This window comes from Lagopus leucura, unplaced genomic scaffold (assembly GCF_019238085.1).
Source record: "Lagopus leucura isolate 7727_CA_CO unplaced genomic scaffold, USGS_WTPT01 Super-Scaffold_100009, whole genome shotgun sequence".
Lineage (NCBI taxonomy): Eukaryota > Metazoa > Chordata > Aves > Galliformes > Phasianidae > Lagopus > Lagopus leucura.
The window spans coordinates 20,215,867-20,232,048 of record NW_024962266.1 but is presented as its reverse complement, the minus strand read 5'-3'; the positions used below and the strand labels follow the sequence as shown (position 1 = coordinate 20,232,048).

Sequence of the window (16,182 nt, the reverse complement as noted above, 5' to 3'; positions counted from 1 at the left end):
TAAAACACAAATACGCTGCAGTCTGATTTGCTTGATTTCTAATTTTAAACTTTGATGGCATTGCTGTTTCCAAATGCAGTGAAAGTAGAAGTTTCTCTTGCTTGCGACCTTACCCTGTGCGACCCTTCAGTGCCTTTCTGCAGGGGAGAGCAGCCGTATGCTGTGGCTGGTCCGTGGGGTGGCAGTGAGCTGGAGGAGCCCTGGAATGTGCTGCTCTGCAGGAGCTTGGCAGCAGGATGGGGGTGAGTGGGTGGCTGTGCAAGGGGATGCTTGTTTTCATGGCGGGTTCCATGAGCAGGCTGGAGACCTGCCCCGTCCTCCTTCCCTTTGTTGGGAGAACAGTTGGGCACGTTGGGGTCCTGTGTCTGGGGAAGGAGAGTGGGTGAGCAGCTAGAACACAGATATGTGGTGTTTTAATCCAGAGAAGGACAAGACGACTCCCAGCAGAGATGGCTCAAGGTGGTTGGACACAGAAGACTGTTTCCATCTGGATGACCTATGGAGGCTCAAGGACCCATTTCAACTCCATTCAGTGATCACACCCTGTGATCTTCAGTTGGAACCAGTGGTTCGGGGTGCAATAAGGATGTTTCTAGGTAGGTTAAGGAATCTCCTTTCTGTAGAATGGGTTTACCATTCGCTTTTCTATATGCCCCAGGCTAAGCCTAACAGTATGCTGAGGTAGCCTTTGTTGCTTTGGGAAGAAATCAACGTGCGAGGTCTGTCTGGCACTTTAAACAAGTGCACTTATTTCAAAGTGAGCAGGCTTTTGATCTTTGGGGCTGGGTGATCTGCTTGGACCCGTAACACTCCTTGCTGTACTATCCCTTTTCTCTAGAGCTCCTGCTGCTGTTGGGCAGGAGGGCCCTTCAGACAGGGAAGGTGAATTGAATGAGTTTTTCTTTAGGTCAGGGGCTTCCATCTGCTCTAAGCACACCGCCAAAAATTCATCCAGTGTTATCTTAACACAGATCTTCAGCTCGTAAACTAGAGTGACAATTAGATGGTGCCTGGGCAGCTTACTACCGGGAGGCCAAGCAGAGCGGATGTTTCACCCTTTGCTGAGTAGCAGACTAACTAGCTGAGATGCCTCCTTACTCCAAACAACTTAAGCATCCAGACATTCCACAGTAGCTAACATAAATGAGCCCTTCTCCATTTTGTCTATCAAGAGAGGCCCTTGCTGTGCCTAGGGAGGTAACCTAGAGCTGACTTCCTTGGGAGAGCTGGCTGAATGCTGCCTATTTGTAGCTGGACCCTTGCTCCTTTTCTTGCTGTTGCAGCACTCAGGCGAAGGACAAGGTGCTCTGCCCCACTTAAAGCTTGATAAGGGGAGAGGAATGCTTTCTTTAGGGAACTGTCCTCTGTTTTCCCTAATCGCCTATTCTAAGGGTTCTCTTTCTCTTTTTTTTTTTCTTCTTCTTTAAACCTTCTGCCTATCTCTGAACAACTTGATCCATTTGGGAATGCTCTGTGAATGTTTGTCCTTCTGACTCCCTGCGCTTTGGCATCAGTCTTTGGGTTCCCCACTGAGCCTCTCTAGCTGTCATGACCCTTCATTGCAATGAGATCTGTTTTGATGATGTCCCTGCTTGCCTGGCGTCCCAGGAGCTCAGGGAATGGCAGAACCTGGCCGTTTGCTTTCCTTAGCACTTGCCTCTTTGCTCAAGTGAATCTCCTGCTAGCAGTGTGGGATGAATTGCTGGGCATGGCGGAGCTCAGTGCCCTGCTGCTTTGGGAGGGCACCTTGCTGAAATTAATGGGGGTTATCAGGGCTTGGAGTGCAGTAGAAAATGGGCTCCTTTCTGATTTAATGCTCATTTGATGTTCAAATGTGTATTATTAATTGCAGCAACCAAAGAGCAGGGGGAAGGGGGGGGCTCTGTTCCCTGGTATTTGGATGTTTATGCTGTGGGGATTAATTCCTTTGCACAGGCAGAGCATTGCCTCCTTGTATGTGTCCAAGCTGCTTTCTTCCCTGTCTGGTGAGTAGATGGGATGAGGAGGCAGCCTGTTCCCCACAATCCGTAATCAATGGGTTTCACTCTGGAATTACGCCCTGTGCCGCTCAATAAAGAAAGAGCTGACACAATTGCTAAATGAAGTATTAGTCTCTTGCTGTTCTTGAGATCTTGCCTATAATTGTGCAACCTTGCTGTGACACATTAATTTGAGCAAAATCTGCAACAAGCGGGAATATTTCAAGGCAAGGAGTTGCAAGTGCCTCCAACATCAGCCCTCTGCAGTACCCATTAGCTTGGCTTCTCAACCATTGAGGAATGGAATATCAGAGGAATGCAAGCACATCTTGCTGATGTTCATTTGCATTTCTGTAAAATCACAGAATGTCTTTGGCTGGGGGAGACCGTACAGATCATCCAGTCCCAACCTGCTGCCATGGGCTGGGTGCCTCCACCAACTCAGGCTGCCCAGGCCCCATCCAGCCTGGCCTTGGGCACCTCCACGGATGGGGCACCCACAGCTCTCTGGGCAGCTGTGCCAGGGCCTCACTGCCCCTGATTAAAACATTTCTTCCTGTCCTGGTGGGTTTCGGGCTCTGGTCCAAAGGCCTCAGGTTTAGAGGATTACTCAAAAGCATCTCCAAACTTGTCATGGTAAGAAAGTTCAGCCTGTTGTCAGGAAGCTTATGATCATGTTGTGGGGTTGCATTCCTACTGGGAAAATGCGTAGAAGTTTGCAGATAGTAATGGGTAGAAGATGTGCTCTCATCTCTTGAGCTTACCATGGTGTCAGATAGTTCCATCGTGTTGCTTAATGGCCTGATGTCACTAAAAGGGATTGCTGCCAGTGAGACATGCCTCTCCCGGTCTCCAGCAGAGATGAGGGGCTACAAGGAACTGAGTTGTCTGGAGTGGCTCGTGGGTAGCCTCAACAGGTTGGGTTGTGCCTGTGGTGGCCACTTGCTTTAGGAAGGTGGCAAAGCCTTTATGGGAATGAAGTGGAAGATACTGGCGCCTTGTTTCCAGGCATCAGGTTGTTCCCTTTCTCAGGATGCCAGGAGCCTGGCTTTCTGCTGGTAAGGGTTAATTCTGCTGTAAAAATCATGTTCTCGGTCACTTGGGAATTGTGCTGCAGAAACGTCTCCAAAATAATAAATGGCTTTCAAACTCCAAAAGAACAAGTGTTATAGATTACAGTTCTCCCCCACTTTTTTCTTTGTCTAAACCAAATTCATATTGGAGAACTTTAAAAATACAAAGTCTAATCTCCCTGAAACATAAAACCATTGATCTTTCCTGTGGGGCCTCTTGAATGCATTTCATTTTTGCAGTGTGGCTGTCATCTTGAAGATCTGTGATTAAAGTAAGTTTTTTTTCTCCCTCAAAACCCATTTTCATCTGATAGTGAAGCTGTGGTGAAGCACTGAATTGGTGCAACATTTGCAGCAAATTTTCATTGGGAGGCAGAGATCACTAGTGCTCGTTTGCCACTGAGTTGCTAGCTGCCTCACCATCAGCGCTCTTCATAATGTCTGCGTTATGTGACCATGATGTCCTGGGGGCGGGAGGAGAGAAGCACTTTTTGGGATGAGATATGCCAGGCTTGGTTGCATATAAATAATTTTCTTCTGAAGCCCATCCATACAAAATCAATTTCTGAGCTATTTCAGGCTATGAGAAAGCATGCTGTTCGGCAAAGATGTAGATCATGTGTCCTAACGCTCAGCTAATGTCTTCTTTCCTGGCGATTTGGTTCCTGTGAGGACACATCCTCAAGCCAATTTAGGTGCTGGAATGAAAAATCAGTGGAGGGAGAGGCTCTGCCTGTGTGTGATGCTGAATTTCCTGAAGAGTATGCAGAGGTTTACTGGCAAGCAGGGCAGACAGGACTCAGTTAAATTGATCGTAGTGATCCGTAAACGTCACCTTGCCTGCCAGGTATTTACATAAGTAGAAATCAGTGTAAATATTTGTGTAAGGACAGACCCTGCCATTATGCCAGGTGATGCGCAGACTTAGGAAGAGCGGATGTCGCCTTCCAGTGTCACCTCCACGGTGTCAGTGGAGGCGAACGTTCCTATTTACGTGCTGGTTCTTGTGGGAGCTTTTCAGTATTTTAGAACTGTTGGATCAGTTGGATGCATTTATCGACTGATTGATTTATTCTTTCAGTGCTGAGATCAGAGTTATTTGCCCTCTAGATTAAAAGCCAGCTTTTAAAACCAGAGTGAATTTATGGACTGTGGTGCATTTTAATTAGAACATTTAATTAGGAGAGGATTCACGAGAGTGGGTCTTGTTTAAAAATGATCAAAGATGCTAAATGAAAACAAAAGGGAAAGAAATTATGGAGAAGTATACAAGATCATTTATTTTGGGTATCGTCTCTGCCCATCAAAGGAGATCACTTTCTGTTCTGTGCTTTTTGTTCCAAAAATAGCCAAGATGCTGTCTGATTTCAGCAGGTCGATGTCAGTCTCTCTTTGTAATTAACTATGAAAATAAATTGTATAGCTGGGGGAGGAGGGAGGTGAGTGTCAGCAGCTGCTGAAATAGCTCAGGTGTGTGAAATGGCTACTCCATCTCATTGCTGTTTGCCCTAGAAATAAAGCTGTGAATTTCTCGGTTGTGTTGAATGCCCTTGTCATCTCCTCTGCCTCTTACAGATGGGCATTTTGCATGTATGGCAGATTTCTCTTCTGAGACTTCTGCTCATCTCTCTGAGCTGTATTAATATCTCCTTGCTTTCGGTATCAAAGCAGTCAGTGTGGGCATCGTATTTTCTTCTGAAAGGCAGTGAGGGGAGCAAGGAATGGTTTTCTTGACAAACTGCTTCTGTCTGGCTGTCTCCAAGCAGCAAACCATGCTAGGTGCTGATGCAGGGTGAAAAACTATTCTGCAGGTCATAGATCGGCTTAAGTTGGAGGGGACCTTAAAGATCATCTCATTCCAAACCCCTGCTGTGGGCTGGTTGTCCCCCACCCGATCACTCTCTCGAGAATCCCATCCAATCTGGCCTTGGGTGCTGCCAGGGATGGAGCATCTGTAAAGGATTTGGTCTCCTGATTCTCGTGCCTTCCAGAAGATTTCCCCAAAAGCTTAAAACCCAGCATGACGGAGCACTGGAACAGGCTGCCCAGGGGGGTTGTGGAGTCTCCTTCTCTGGAGATGCTCAAGACCTGCCTGGATGCCTACTTGTGTGACCTGGTGTAGGGAACCTGCTTTGGCAGGGGGGGTGGACTCGATGATATCTGGAGGCCCCTTCCAACCCCTACAATTCTGTGATTCTGTGATCCCTTTATGGACCTTAAAATGCAGAACCATATTTTTGATGTAGAGCAAGATCTGATGTCCTCAGGAAATGAAGTCACTGACTTCACCGCATCACCAGTTTCTGCCATGGAAACAGTTGGTGAATTAATGCAAGTTTTGCACAGGTTTAACAGCCATCCTCCTCTTCAGAGCGAGAGGTGGGAGGAACATTTTCTATTAAATTCAGAATTGTTGTCTTAAGTTATTAATTCCTTGCATCCTAATGCATTTATCTCTGGCTGCAGTGAGGAGTGGAGAGCTTTGAAATCTAGTTAGCTCAAAAGGATGTTTTCTGCACCAGGGAACAAAGAAAAAGCAGTGCTTTAGTAGGGTACGTGGATTGAAAGGCTGCTTTACATACAGCACACAGACTGCATGGCAGAGTCTTGCTGTGGAGGGGTGTGTGCAGATCCCTGTGTCCTTCAGGAAGTGCAGTGTGTGGTAGAGGTTCTGCCTGAATCCAGGTCTGTGCTTCATCCAGGCGAGGCCAGCACCACCAACATATGTGGTCCTGAGGTTGAGATCCATCCCTTTTGGGACCTTTTCAGATTGCATTGTGTGGTTGGCCAGGCTTTGTAAAGCTGTTTCCATCCCCTGTTCCTTTGGCATGCTCTTGGCCAAGAAAACATCATGCTGATGAAATTATAAACCAGAATTGTACTATTTATGTTGGAGAAAAGGTGCAGTTTACATCTACAGGCTCTTTGCAAATCAGCTTACACTGGCTTTTAGCAGTTGAAGTCAGCGGCTGTAGCAAGTTAGGGATGTTGAAATGGAGTCCAACTTCTGTGCTTTGTGCTCTCCTCTGTCATGGCAGCCCACTATTGGCAAACAGCAGATGTCTCCAAGTAGGTCTTCAATGGGGCTGGAAGGGGCATCTTGCTGCCCTACCACTGTGGTTTGGTGCAGGATGATTACCCTCAGGAGAAGATGGCTCCAAGCCCTGGCCAAGGTCTTGGCATTGTGTCCAGCTGTACTGCTTGCAGCAATAACAGGAAGGGCCCCTCTGCCTCCGGCCTGATCATGTCAAGCAACACCGTGTTGTGTGCTTGCTGTTTGCTGGAGACCAGGTCTCCTTGGCGTGGGCTCTTAAGCTCTGCTTTTCCTCTGTCCTCCAGATTTAGAGGGGGTGAAATAAGCTGTGAGGCCGTGGAGGCCGGCAGGTTTGTTCACATAAGGGCTCCCTGCTGGTGTCAGCTCAGGTTTGGATATTAGGAAAATCTTCTCCAAAAGAGTGGTGATGCTGTGGCACAGCTGCACAGGGAAGTGGTGGGGTCACCATCCTTATAGGTGTTCAAGAACACCATCCTTATAGGTGGAGATGTGGCACTGAGGGACATGGGCAGTGGGTGTGGTGGGGAGGGCTGGGGTTGGATTGGATGATCTTAGAGGTCTTTTCCAATCTCAATGATTCTGTGGTTTTGTGGCGAGGCTGTGACATGTGCCAGCCAGCCCAGCATTGCTCCGTCTGCAAGTGGGATCTGGGGAGTTTGGAGCGTCCTTGTTAAGGCATGTGGCGTTGTGTTGGAAGGTGATGGATTGTTTGGACAATGGGACAGCTGGAGAAGAGACTATTACTGGGTACATGTGTCCTCTTTGAAGTGCCTTGAAGGATATGCTGGCCCTCAAAGAAGGAAAGTGCCTTCTGAAGGCAGCTGCTTTGTCTATCTAGCTGTGAAGGGTCCCGAAACCTCACCAAGATCTCAGGGTGAGCTCAGCTTCAGCACCAGGGCACTAAATGAGCCCCCACGTGGCTGGAGGGGCCAAGTCCCCAACCAGAAGCCTTTCTCATGGCCTGAGGGCCAAGGTAGGCTCTTGCCTTCCTTTCTCTTCTGACCTCAGTGCCAATCTGGGCAGGACTGAACCATTGCTTCCCTCTGCTTTCCTTCTGGCACACTTGCCCTGAGTTGATGGCTTTGTTGGGCCAGGAAATTATTCTTCATATCTGTTGACTTATTTTTTCCATGTAGTTTCCCCGGTGGGCACTGTACCTGTGTTTGTAGGGAATGGGCTGGCTGAGTTCTGGAAACAAGCATTTTTAAGACTTAACAAGGAGCGATGTTTCAAATATGGTAAGTGGCAGCGGGTGTGCAACTTAAAACTTCTTTTTGTTGTTATTTGATCTTTTTCCTGCAAACTCAGCAGCTGACTTCTGCAGAAAATAAACATGTGGAAGGAGAATGGTGAGGGGCTCCTTGGTCTTCCAAGGCAGTTGAACTTTGAACGTCTGATTTATGACACCTTGAAGGGGCCCGGACTTAATTGGGGGGCATGCAGCGTTTTCTCAAAGCGGGTCCCATCTGAAAATTCTCAGGTGGTTGTGAGTTTGGACAAAATATTTCTTATAGGGGGACTATGTGGAGCTGTGCTGGCCAAAGGCAACTCTTGTCATGACTAAGCTCTGTCATCTGACCCGTATTAAGTTGCATTTGCATTCACTGTCATTGCTTTAAAGTAGCTTTAAAATAGAGCTGATGGTGATAGAAGTTGATGGGAGGTTTGGGTCTTGGTGACTGCAAGGGAGATATTCTCAGTTCCAGGAGTTTTTTGAGGTGAAAGTACTGATATGTGTCAATGGGTTTGTTTTTTGGCATGCAGAGAAGCAGATGAGTCTGGCCACGTGTATTTCTGTAGCACTCAACAGGCAATGGTTGGCTCCCCAAGGGCAAGGCCAGCTGCCAGCAAGCTGGTGGTGCTCAAGCTGCACCCAGAAGTGGCTCTGGGTGATGGCTCATGTTCCTTTGAACAGCAAGGTGGCTGTTGTGCTAAAACAAGTGGCAGAAGGGGAGGGCAGAGCACAGACCAGATGATCTGACTGCAGTCCTGATAGCAGGATGTCCATGAGGGCATGGACAGGATCTTGTTTGTCCTTTCTGAAAGGAGTCCTCCCCTGTCCCAAGCTGCCCCACTTTGTGGTGGTCCCCTCTTGTTTAGTCTGATTAAGAAGGGATCTGGAAAGACCTCATTGAGCCCATCAGTGAGCGGATGGCCCTGGAGATCATCTAAAAGGCCATTGAAATAGTTCTAGTTTGGATACTTCCACATGAGAAGGTGGTGGAAGAGATCGATTTCGCACTGAGAAAATTGGGGGACGCAAACACAGTGGAGCAGTTCCTCAGCTCCAGATGCTTTAAACAGAGTGTGCATCCTCTTAGCATGGCAGACAAACTGCTCTAAATGCAGATGGGTTTATGGTTGCTGCAGTATTCTCATGGGGGCTGCCTACAGCCTCTCCCCTAGTGATAACTGGCAGGGCTGTGGCATCCCAAGATCCACTGCACTCTTGGGGTGCATCCATGCACCAAAACCATCTTGAATTCAGTCACAGCTGAGAAACTGGGCAAAGTTTAGAAAGAGATTCAGTGCAGACTCTTGTTCCTAATCCAGGGAGCATGGTGTCTGCTTCTGAAAACAGCCAGGGGCGAATTGTCTGGGATCCAAGGCGGAGGCAGAACAGCAGGGCTTCTAACTGGTGCCAGTGAACTTCTGATATCCTTACTGGCTGAATCCCACACTTTGAAGGCAAATCCTGGGGGGAAATTGCATCTATTACACAAGCAAGTGTTCTTTCAGAGGGATTCCTCTTGCTTGCTGTCTGCTGGCTAAAAGTTAGGTGTCTGTTTTCATATGGTCCTCCAAGATCTCTGTTAGTCACTGGAGGAAGAGCAGTGCTGCCTGGGGGCAATGCTAACCAGTACTCCGGGGTGCATGCTTTATTTTCTTGTACTTGATGGTAGAAGAGCCTTGTTCACCAGCTAAGATGCTCAGTGGTTAGGAGATTAATCCCACCATCAACTGTGTGAGTGGGTTGTGTGAAACCAACTACTCCGTTTTGCAATGGATTTAGCTGTACTGGCATAAGCTTCCTGCTGACAGGATCCCTTCCCACTGGTTTGACACCCTGAGACCAGAGGAGATGGCCCTGTTGCAGAAGGACTGTGTAGGCAATTTACATCATTGGCTCCTGTCTATGAATTGATCATATGGTCTGTACAAGACATGAGCATTAGTGTGAGTGAACCTCAAGAGCATACAGTCTTACAAAGGCACAGGAATGTGGTGGAAAATTTGAAGAAAGAAATGGATGACTTTCTCTTTGAGAACATTTTTTTAATCTCCTAACATCTGTTACTCTGCCTTCTTGTCATTTCTCCCCAAAATTTGCACTTGTCATTAAAACCAGGAAAGAAGAATCCCAATATGCATATGACATTTTACAAAAGTGCTCTCTCTGCTCTTAAAATCCAACAATTTTGCTGCGCAGTGTTCATCTGTAATCAATTAGAAGGTTTCTGATCAGCAGAAGCTGGAGGTTCTGCTCCCTGGAGCTTAACACTCTGCACAAGGAGGTGGGATTGCCTGGCACCTCTCCTTTCACCTGAAAAAGAAATAGGAGCAACAGTGAATGAATGGATCAGAAAGCTTCTTGCTTGCTTATTAACCCTGTTCCAATCTCGATGTCATATGGTGGTATTAAATCAGATGGCCCAATGGTCTGAGTATTTGGCTTCTCAAAAGGAAGGATATAAACCTACATCTGAGATGTGTGGTGGTGGAGTCACCATCTGTGGAGTTATTCAAGAACTGTAGAAGTGTGGTACTTAGGGACCTGGTTTAGTGGACAGTATCAGTGGCATGTGGATGTTTGGATTGGATGATCTTAGAGCTCTTTTTCAACTTTAATGATTCTATGATTCCGTGTTGATCCTGGTCCAACGCAGGTTTTGGTTCTGTATCTTCTGGGCCACCAAAATGCATCAATTCCCTCCTTGTCACTGGGAGAGCTGGCTCCTTAAGAAGCCAAGGGAGTGGCTTTATGGTGATTGAGAGAAGCAGTGGAAATGTAATTGTGTCCAATGGCCTGAATGCTGCAATGTTTCCCTTCTTGGAGGAGGCAGGGGCATAAAAATTACAAATAAAAGGGACAAGGGCTTTCAAGAGGGTAATAGAGTGTAAGATTGAATATTAAGCCCATCTCCAGCCATAATTAAACCTGCAGTTGGAGGGTCTGTCACATTGCTTCAGACCCTTGGAAAAAAAAAAAGCAACAACTCAGTTGCTAGCTTCATTAGTAATTAAATGTCCAATTACTGTATGTAATGTTTCTGCTTTGCTGAACTCCACAACTGCATTCATAAACAGCCCTAAGGAAGGCCTCTAATCTGTGCCATTGTTCTTCAAGTGGTTTGCACATGCAGAAAAAGAAAAGAAAAATCAGGCAGACATTTATAATATGGAAAGCAAAGGGGGAAGGGGTGGGAAGAGGAGGAAATCAAATCAGCATCTTCCACCTCCCTCCCCCCTGAGGCAGGATCTCTGCCAAGCCCACAGAGAAGCCCTCAGGCCCCTCAAGCATGCAAATGTAATTTTCTATCCAGACAACACACTTTATTTTTTATTTTTTTTAAATCCACCCCTACCCCCCAGAAAACCTCCTCAAATCCCTGAATGCACAACAGAAGTAAGGAGAAAATTACAATGAAAAGAGGAGAGATGGGAGGGGGTGGGGAAAGCAGCAACCCATAAACAGAAGGAGAGATGGAGGGAGAATTGAGATGAATATGCAGTGTCCAGAGTTTAAATAGACATAAAAGATAATGAAGGAGGGGTGGGAGGGAGGGGAGATTGTAATCAAACAAAATGATTTTGGGCCTCTTCAATCATCCCCGGTTTGCAGGCTGTCATTTTATACAAATTAGAGCGGGGGTAATTTTATGAATATTCACTGGGATTGGAATCGCGTTCATTAAAGGGAAGGCACCCTTCCCAGGGCCCACTGTGCCGCTCGCTCTTCTTTTGTTTGCGCAGAACAACGGCGGAGCCGCTTGTGCCACGGAGGAGATCTGAGCCCCCTCTCCTCCTCGCCCCCGTGCTGGGATCCTCCTAGCCATCGAGATGGCCGCGCTCTGGGCGGGATGCTCAGGGCAGCTCTGAGGGGCTGGCCATGTTTGGTGAGGAGCAAAGGCTGGAAATGCCCTCTTGGTCGAAGGAACAACCTGGGAATTCGCTGTTAGCCTCGGCTCCAGGGGGGAACGACCCAAGTGCTCTAGCCTTTAATTTGCAGGCAAGCCTTTATTGAAGCAGTAATAGCTTGAAACCATTTGGGATGAAATAATTGCTGCATTTTTACATTATTATTATTATTTTTCTTCAAGCCTGGCTGCTGAATTGAATTCTTCTTTCTGCTCAAGAGTCTGACCCGGGCCTGCGTCGCATATGTCTGGCACCACGCTGGGGACAGTTCCTCTAATACATAACCAATCAAAGATGCATTCAGGCCCGTCGTGAGGAAACCATGGATGATTATAAGGAGAGAGATCCGAGTCTTTTGCTGACTGCTCACACTTGCATATTATGAAATTTCTCTTAGAAGGGCAGACAAAGCCTTCTGAGCCCGTGTGTGGCGATGGCCTCGCTTGGATGTCTGGCTTTAACTGCCTCACAATGTCAGCCTCTGGTTTCTGAGAAAAGGCAAGCGTATCCTATTGTAGCATGTCAAGCACTGAAACTCCGCCATTCAGCAGCTTTGCTGCTGCTGTAACACATCCTTGAGTTGTCACGGTAATGCGAAGGGATCGCTTTGCTGCTTAGTAGCCACCGGCGGGAGGAAGGCAGGACTGACCTAGAGGAGAAATGAGCATTTGTGTTTGATTGCGTTTCACCCCAGCAGTGGAATGGCTGTCCCTTCTCTAGTGCTGCTGGACTGGTGTGAAGTTGAGGCAACTTGGTTCATGTTTGGATATTGATGATGGTGCTCTCTGTAGATCTTAAGACAACAAATTCAGGTCTGAGGAAGCCAATGCCAACGTGAGCTTTTCTGCCTTTTCAGCTTGGCTATTGCAGTAAAAATGAGTACCTTAATCTAAACAAAGGAAACATTTTTTTTTTTTCTCTTGAATGCGGGAACATCACTGCAGCAGCAGAGTTTGCGAAAGTGGTTGCACGTGTCGTGGCAGAAGCTTCCTTCTGGAATTGGAGTGATTGTAGCATCTGTCTGCACTGTGGAGGGTCCTGCCTTGTCCAGATGATAAACCAAGCACAAAAGGCTGACAGATATTCCCCTGGGTTAGCCAGTGTTTTCTCTGATCCTGACTGAGCAAAGGTTAGGCCCAGTTGCATGAAAGAATGACATTTGAGGCCTTAGAGTGTATCCAAAGATGGGCTGCAGAGTTCTGTAGGGTCTGGAGCACAAGTCTTATGGGAAGCTGCTGAAGGAACTGGGATTGTTCAGTCTGGAGAAGAGGAGGCTCAGGGGAGACGTTATTGTTCTCTGTAACAACCTAAAAGGACATTTTGGTGTGGTGGGGATTGGCCTCTTCTTCCAGGTAATACTGATAGGACGAGAGAGAATGGCTTTAAGATGCGCTGGAGAGGTTCAGGTTGGATATTAGGAACAGTTTCCTCTCAGAGAGTGGTGATGCACTGGCAGTAGGGTGCCCAGGGAGGTGCTGGGGTCACCATCCCAGGAGGTGTACCAGAACTGTGAAGATGTGGCACTGAGAGACACGGGCAGTGGGCATGGTGGGGTGGGTTGGGATTGGACTGCATGTAGCATTTGGACAAGGGGAAATGGCTTAAAACTGGAAGAGAGTAGATTTGGACTAGATATTAGAAAGAAATTGAAGAGGTTGAATTGAAGAAATGGAAGAGGTTGCCCAGAGACATTATGGATGCCCCTTCTCTGGCTGGTCAAGCTATTTCCATCATGAGGAGAGGCCATGTGTATATTCCCAATAGGAGCCACAGCAGTATCTCTGCCTTAATTCAGTACAGCTTCACGTCCCAGTAGACCTTCAAGGCTCCCCTCTGATGTGGGAGACAACTTATGCTCTCCGGGACTGCCAGGCCATGTGGCTCCCGGCTTTGTGCCCTTGCTGGGGGGCCCTGTCAGTTGTGTGTTCGAAGGCATCCTCAGCTTCCTGCAGGCATGATGGAGACAGTAGGGCTGCTCCTTTGTTTTTTTTTATCCAAGGTTTTCCTGTTCTGGCAATGCTTTGTCTTTGAAACTCAGCCCGAGCCCCTGTGGAGAACCCCCATTGAACTGTGAGGCGATAGGGTTGGTGCTTAGGGGATGGCTGGGATCAGAGGCTTCCTGCAGCCTGGGGGGTAAAGGAGCAGAGCTGGCTGTGCCTTAAGAACCTGTAGAAATGGTTCTTTGCCTCTGTCTAGCCACTTTAAAGCCCATGTCAAGTTTCAGTGAGATTTGGCAGAGAAGCCAAAGTTTCAAAAAGCAGTGTTGATGCATGAAAATAGGACTGGACACATTAGGGCAGCCCCAATGGAAAGACAGAATGAGGTTTCTTTCATCCTTGTTTGGGTTGGTACATGTGTACTGAGGGGACCCTGAAGACCCCTCAAAGCCTGGGCAGATTGGAACAAATTGGCACAGATAGGGAGAGAGGAGGTGGCCTCAAGCTGTGCCAGAGGAAGTTCAGGTTGGACGTTAGAAACAGTTTATTCTCAGAAAGTGTAGTGATGCATTGGCACAGGCTGCCCAGGGGGGTGGTGGGGTCACTGTCCCTGAAGGTGTTCGAGGGAGGTGAAGATGTGGCTCTGAAGGACACAGTCAGTGGGCATGGTGGGATAGATTGGGGTTGGATTGGATGATCATAGAGGTCTTTTCCAAGCATAATGACTGTAAGAGCCTAAATGCTCTCCCTTGTGTGGTGGGATCTCCAGGGACCCATCAGTGGATGTGACACTGAGGGCTTTATAAAGGGGAAAAGAGTATAAAGGTTGAGCCCATAGGAGGACTGGAGGCTCTTAGATCTTGTTCTGTTTGGAGTGTGTGTTGCCTGGCTCCTCTTGGGCTTTTGCACCAAAAATAGTTGCCAGGATAGACTGGTTTTCTTCCAGTTTGGATCCAGGGACCTTAAAACTTCTGGAGTCTATTTGAACTTCTAGAGACTGTGAAGAATCCTTTCTGACTGCTGGGATGCAATTGGTGAGGAAACTTCAGCTTCGGCCTGTAGGATCTAGGCTGCACTAGGATTGCCTAAATTGGAGTTGGATGGAGACTTCCTGGGCTAAAGCAGAGGAGAAGAGTCTGTTGGTTAGATCCCGTGCTGGGAAGTGTTCTTATTCTCTCCAGGTAGGTGAACAGAAATGTGGGTTTTTTCACTCTTGAAACTCAGCACTTAAAATCATAGAATCATTTAAGGTTGGAAAAGACTTCTGAGATCAAGCCCAACTGTCAACTCATCACCACTATGCCCACTAAAACATAAAAATGATCTATCTTTAAGCCTTTGAACAGTTCTGCTGTCCGTATTCGGTGGGGACCATTTTCTGTGGCAACTTCTTGGGTTGTGAATGGTTTTATTCCTCAGTGCCTGTTTGAGTGGAAAGTTTGAAGATGCGTCATCTTGCCTGAGCAGTGTGATAAACTGTAACACAAATCTGAAGAGCCTTGGAAAAGGGCTGCACGAAATGCAGATGTAGGGGATTAGAAAGCAGAACTGCATTACATCCAGCGATAAGTAAGGTCGAACTCAGCAGTTTCTGAGCCATTGCACCAGGGAGCAGCAGGAAATGATTGCTTTTTGGCTCCCAGCAGCAGGAGCAGAGAAAGAAAAGATATTTGTAGTATTGGCTTGCAAGGCCTTGGGTGCAGTGCATGGCCACGTTGGTCTGCAGCATTATCCTGTAAGAGCTGGTGGGAGCAGGGAAGGAAATTGTGTAGCAGCAGCTGATGTACTGTGACTCTGATGTATTAGTACTCTCATTTATTCTCTCTCATCTCTCTTGGATTAATCAAGACGCAAACTTTTGCAGGTTCCCCAAGGATCCGACTTGCTCTCCTGCGGTTGAGGGTGCCACACCACACAACTTGAGTTTGTTCCTGGAGGGCCTTGCTTTTGCAATACTGATCACCACCCGTCTGAGCAGTTTTGCATGTTCTTTTATTCAGAAAGTAAGCATCCAGAAGTTCCTGCTAAATATTCAGTCTTTGCAGCTCAGGGTTTCCTGTGAGGTGACTTTAGTGCCTTCTCCTTTGGTTTGCTCATCTTAGTGGAGAAGCAAATCTGCTGTCAGTCCCTTGTGTGCTGCTGAAAGATCTGCTGACGTATCCTGAGGCTAGAGATGCTTTCTTTTGCCAAGTAGTTCCCAGGGCACAAATTATGAGTACTATTAAAAAAAAAAAAAAAAAAAAAAAAACCCAAAACATTAAGTCAGATAACTCTATTTTTGCTTTCTGTGATCAGATCTTACATTGTTTGCCTCATACTAACCCTGAAGCTCTGAGAGTTGGGCAAACTTCAGGATTTCCCTCTACCTTAGAATCTGTGCAACTTCAGGCCAAGGCAGTGTTTGCCGTTGGCACAACCATGTGAGACTTAATGCTCTCCAGCTCCCTTTGATGTGGAGAGTAGGTGTGCAGGGTCATTGATGGACCAGAGCAGCTTCCAGATCTGCTTTTTGCTTGCAATAAGCCTGCATTTCCATTGGTCTCAAGCAACACCAGAGTTGTAGTCCTCTTGATTATTTTTTCCCTCCTAGCACCCACTCACAGCTGCTGTAACATATAGTGAGAATATGTCTTGAGTGTACAAAGTGACCAAGTCCTGGGTGCAACACAGCCCTGTGAAATAAATTCATTGCAGGGGTAAAGCTGACAAAAGAGACTTCTGTGTTCTCCCTGGATCTTCTCTATCAATGAAAGCCTCTTCAGTGAGGGAGTGGAGACCCTGAGTGCTACAGAGACTGTCTTCTTGTTTGGGATGCTTAATGTGGGAGCAGATAAAGCAACCCTTGCTGAATTCATTGCTTAAGAACCAGGACATGGCTGGGTCAGAGAAGTGGAGCACTGGCTTTGACTGGAGTTTGGTAGAGGTTAAGAGGCTGACCTGTGTTTTGTGGTGGTTGCTGGCAGACAGCAGCCCCTCTGGCTGAGTTGGGTAGTGCTGGG

General features: G+C 47.3%; 1 protein-coding gene across 1 annotated transcript in view; it reads left to right on the top strand.

The window, feature by feature from the left end:
- Positions 1–215: 215 nt before the first annotated feature.
- ZSWIM5 (zinc finger SWIM-type containing 5) overlaps positions 216–16,182 on the top strand; it is a 64,945-nt gene continuing 48,978 nt past the window's right edge. Inside the window, exons 1-2 of the mRNA XM_042874063.1 lie at positions 216–242; positions 423–596. Coding sequence (XP_042729997.1) covers positions 587–596 — 10 coding nt within the window. The 5' untranslated portion in view covers positions 216–242; positions 423–586. The remainder of the gene's footprint in view (positions 243–422; positions 597–16,182) is intronic.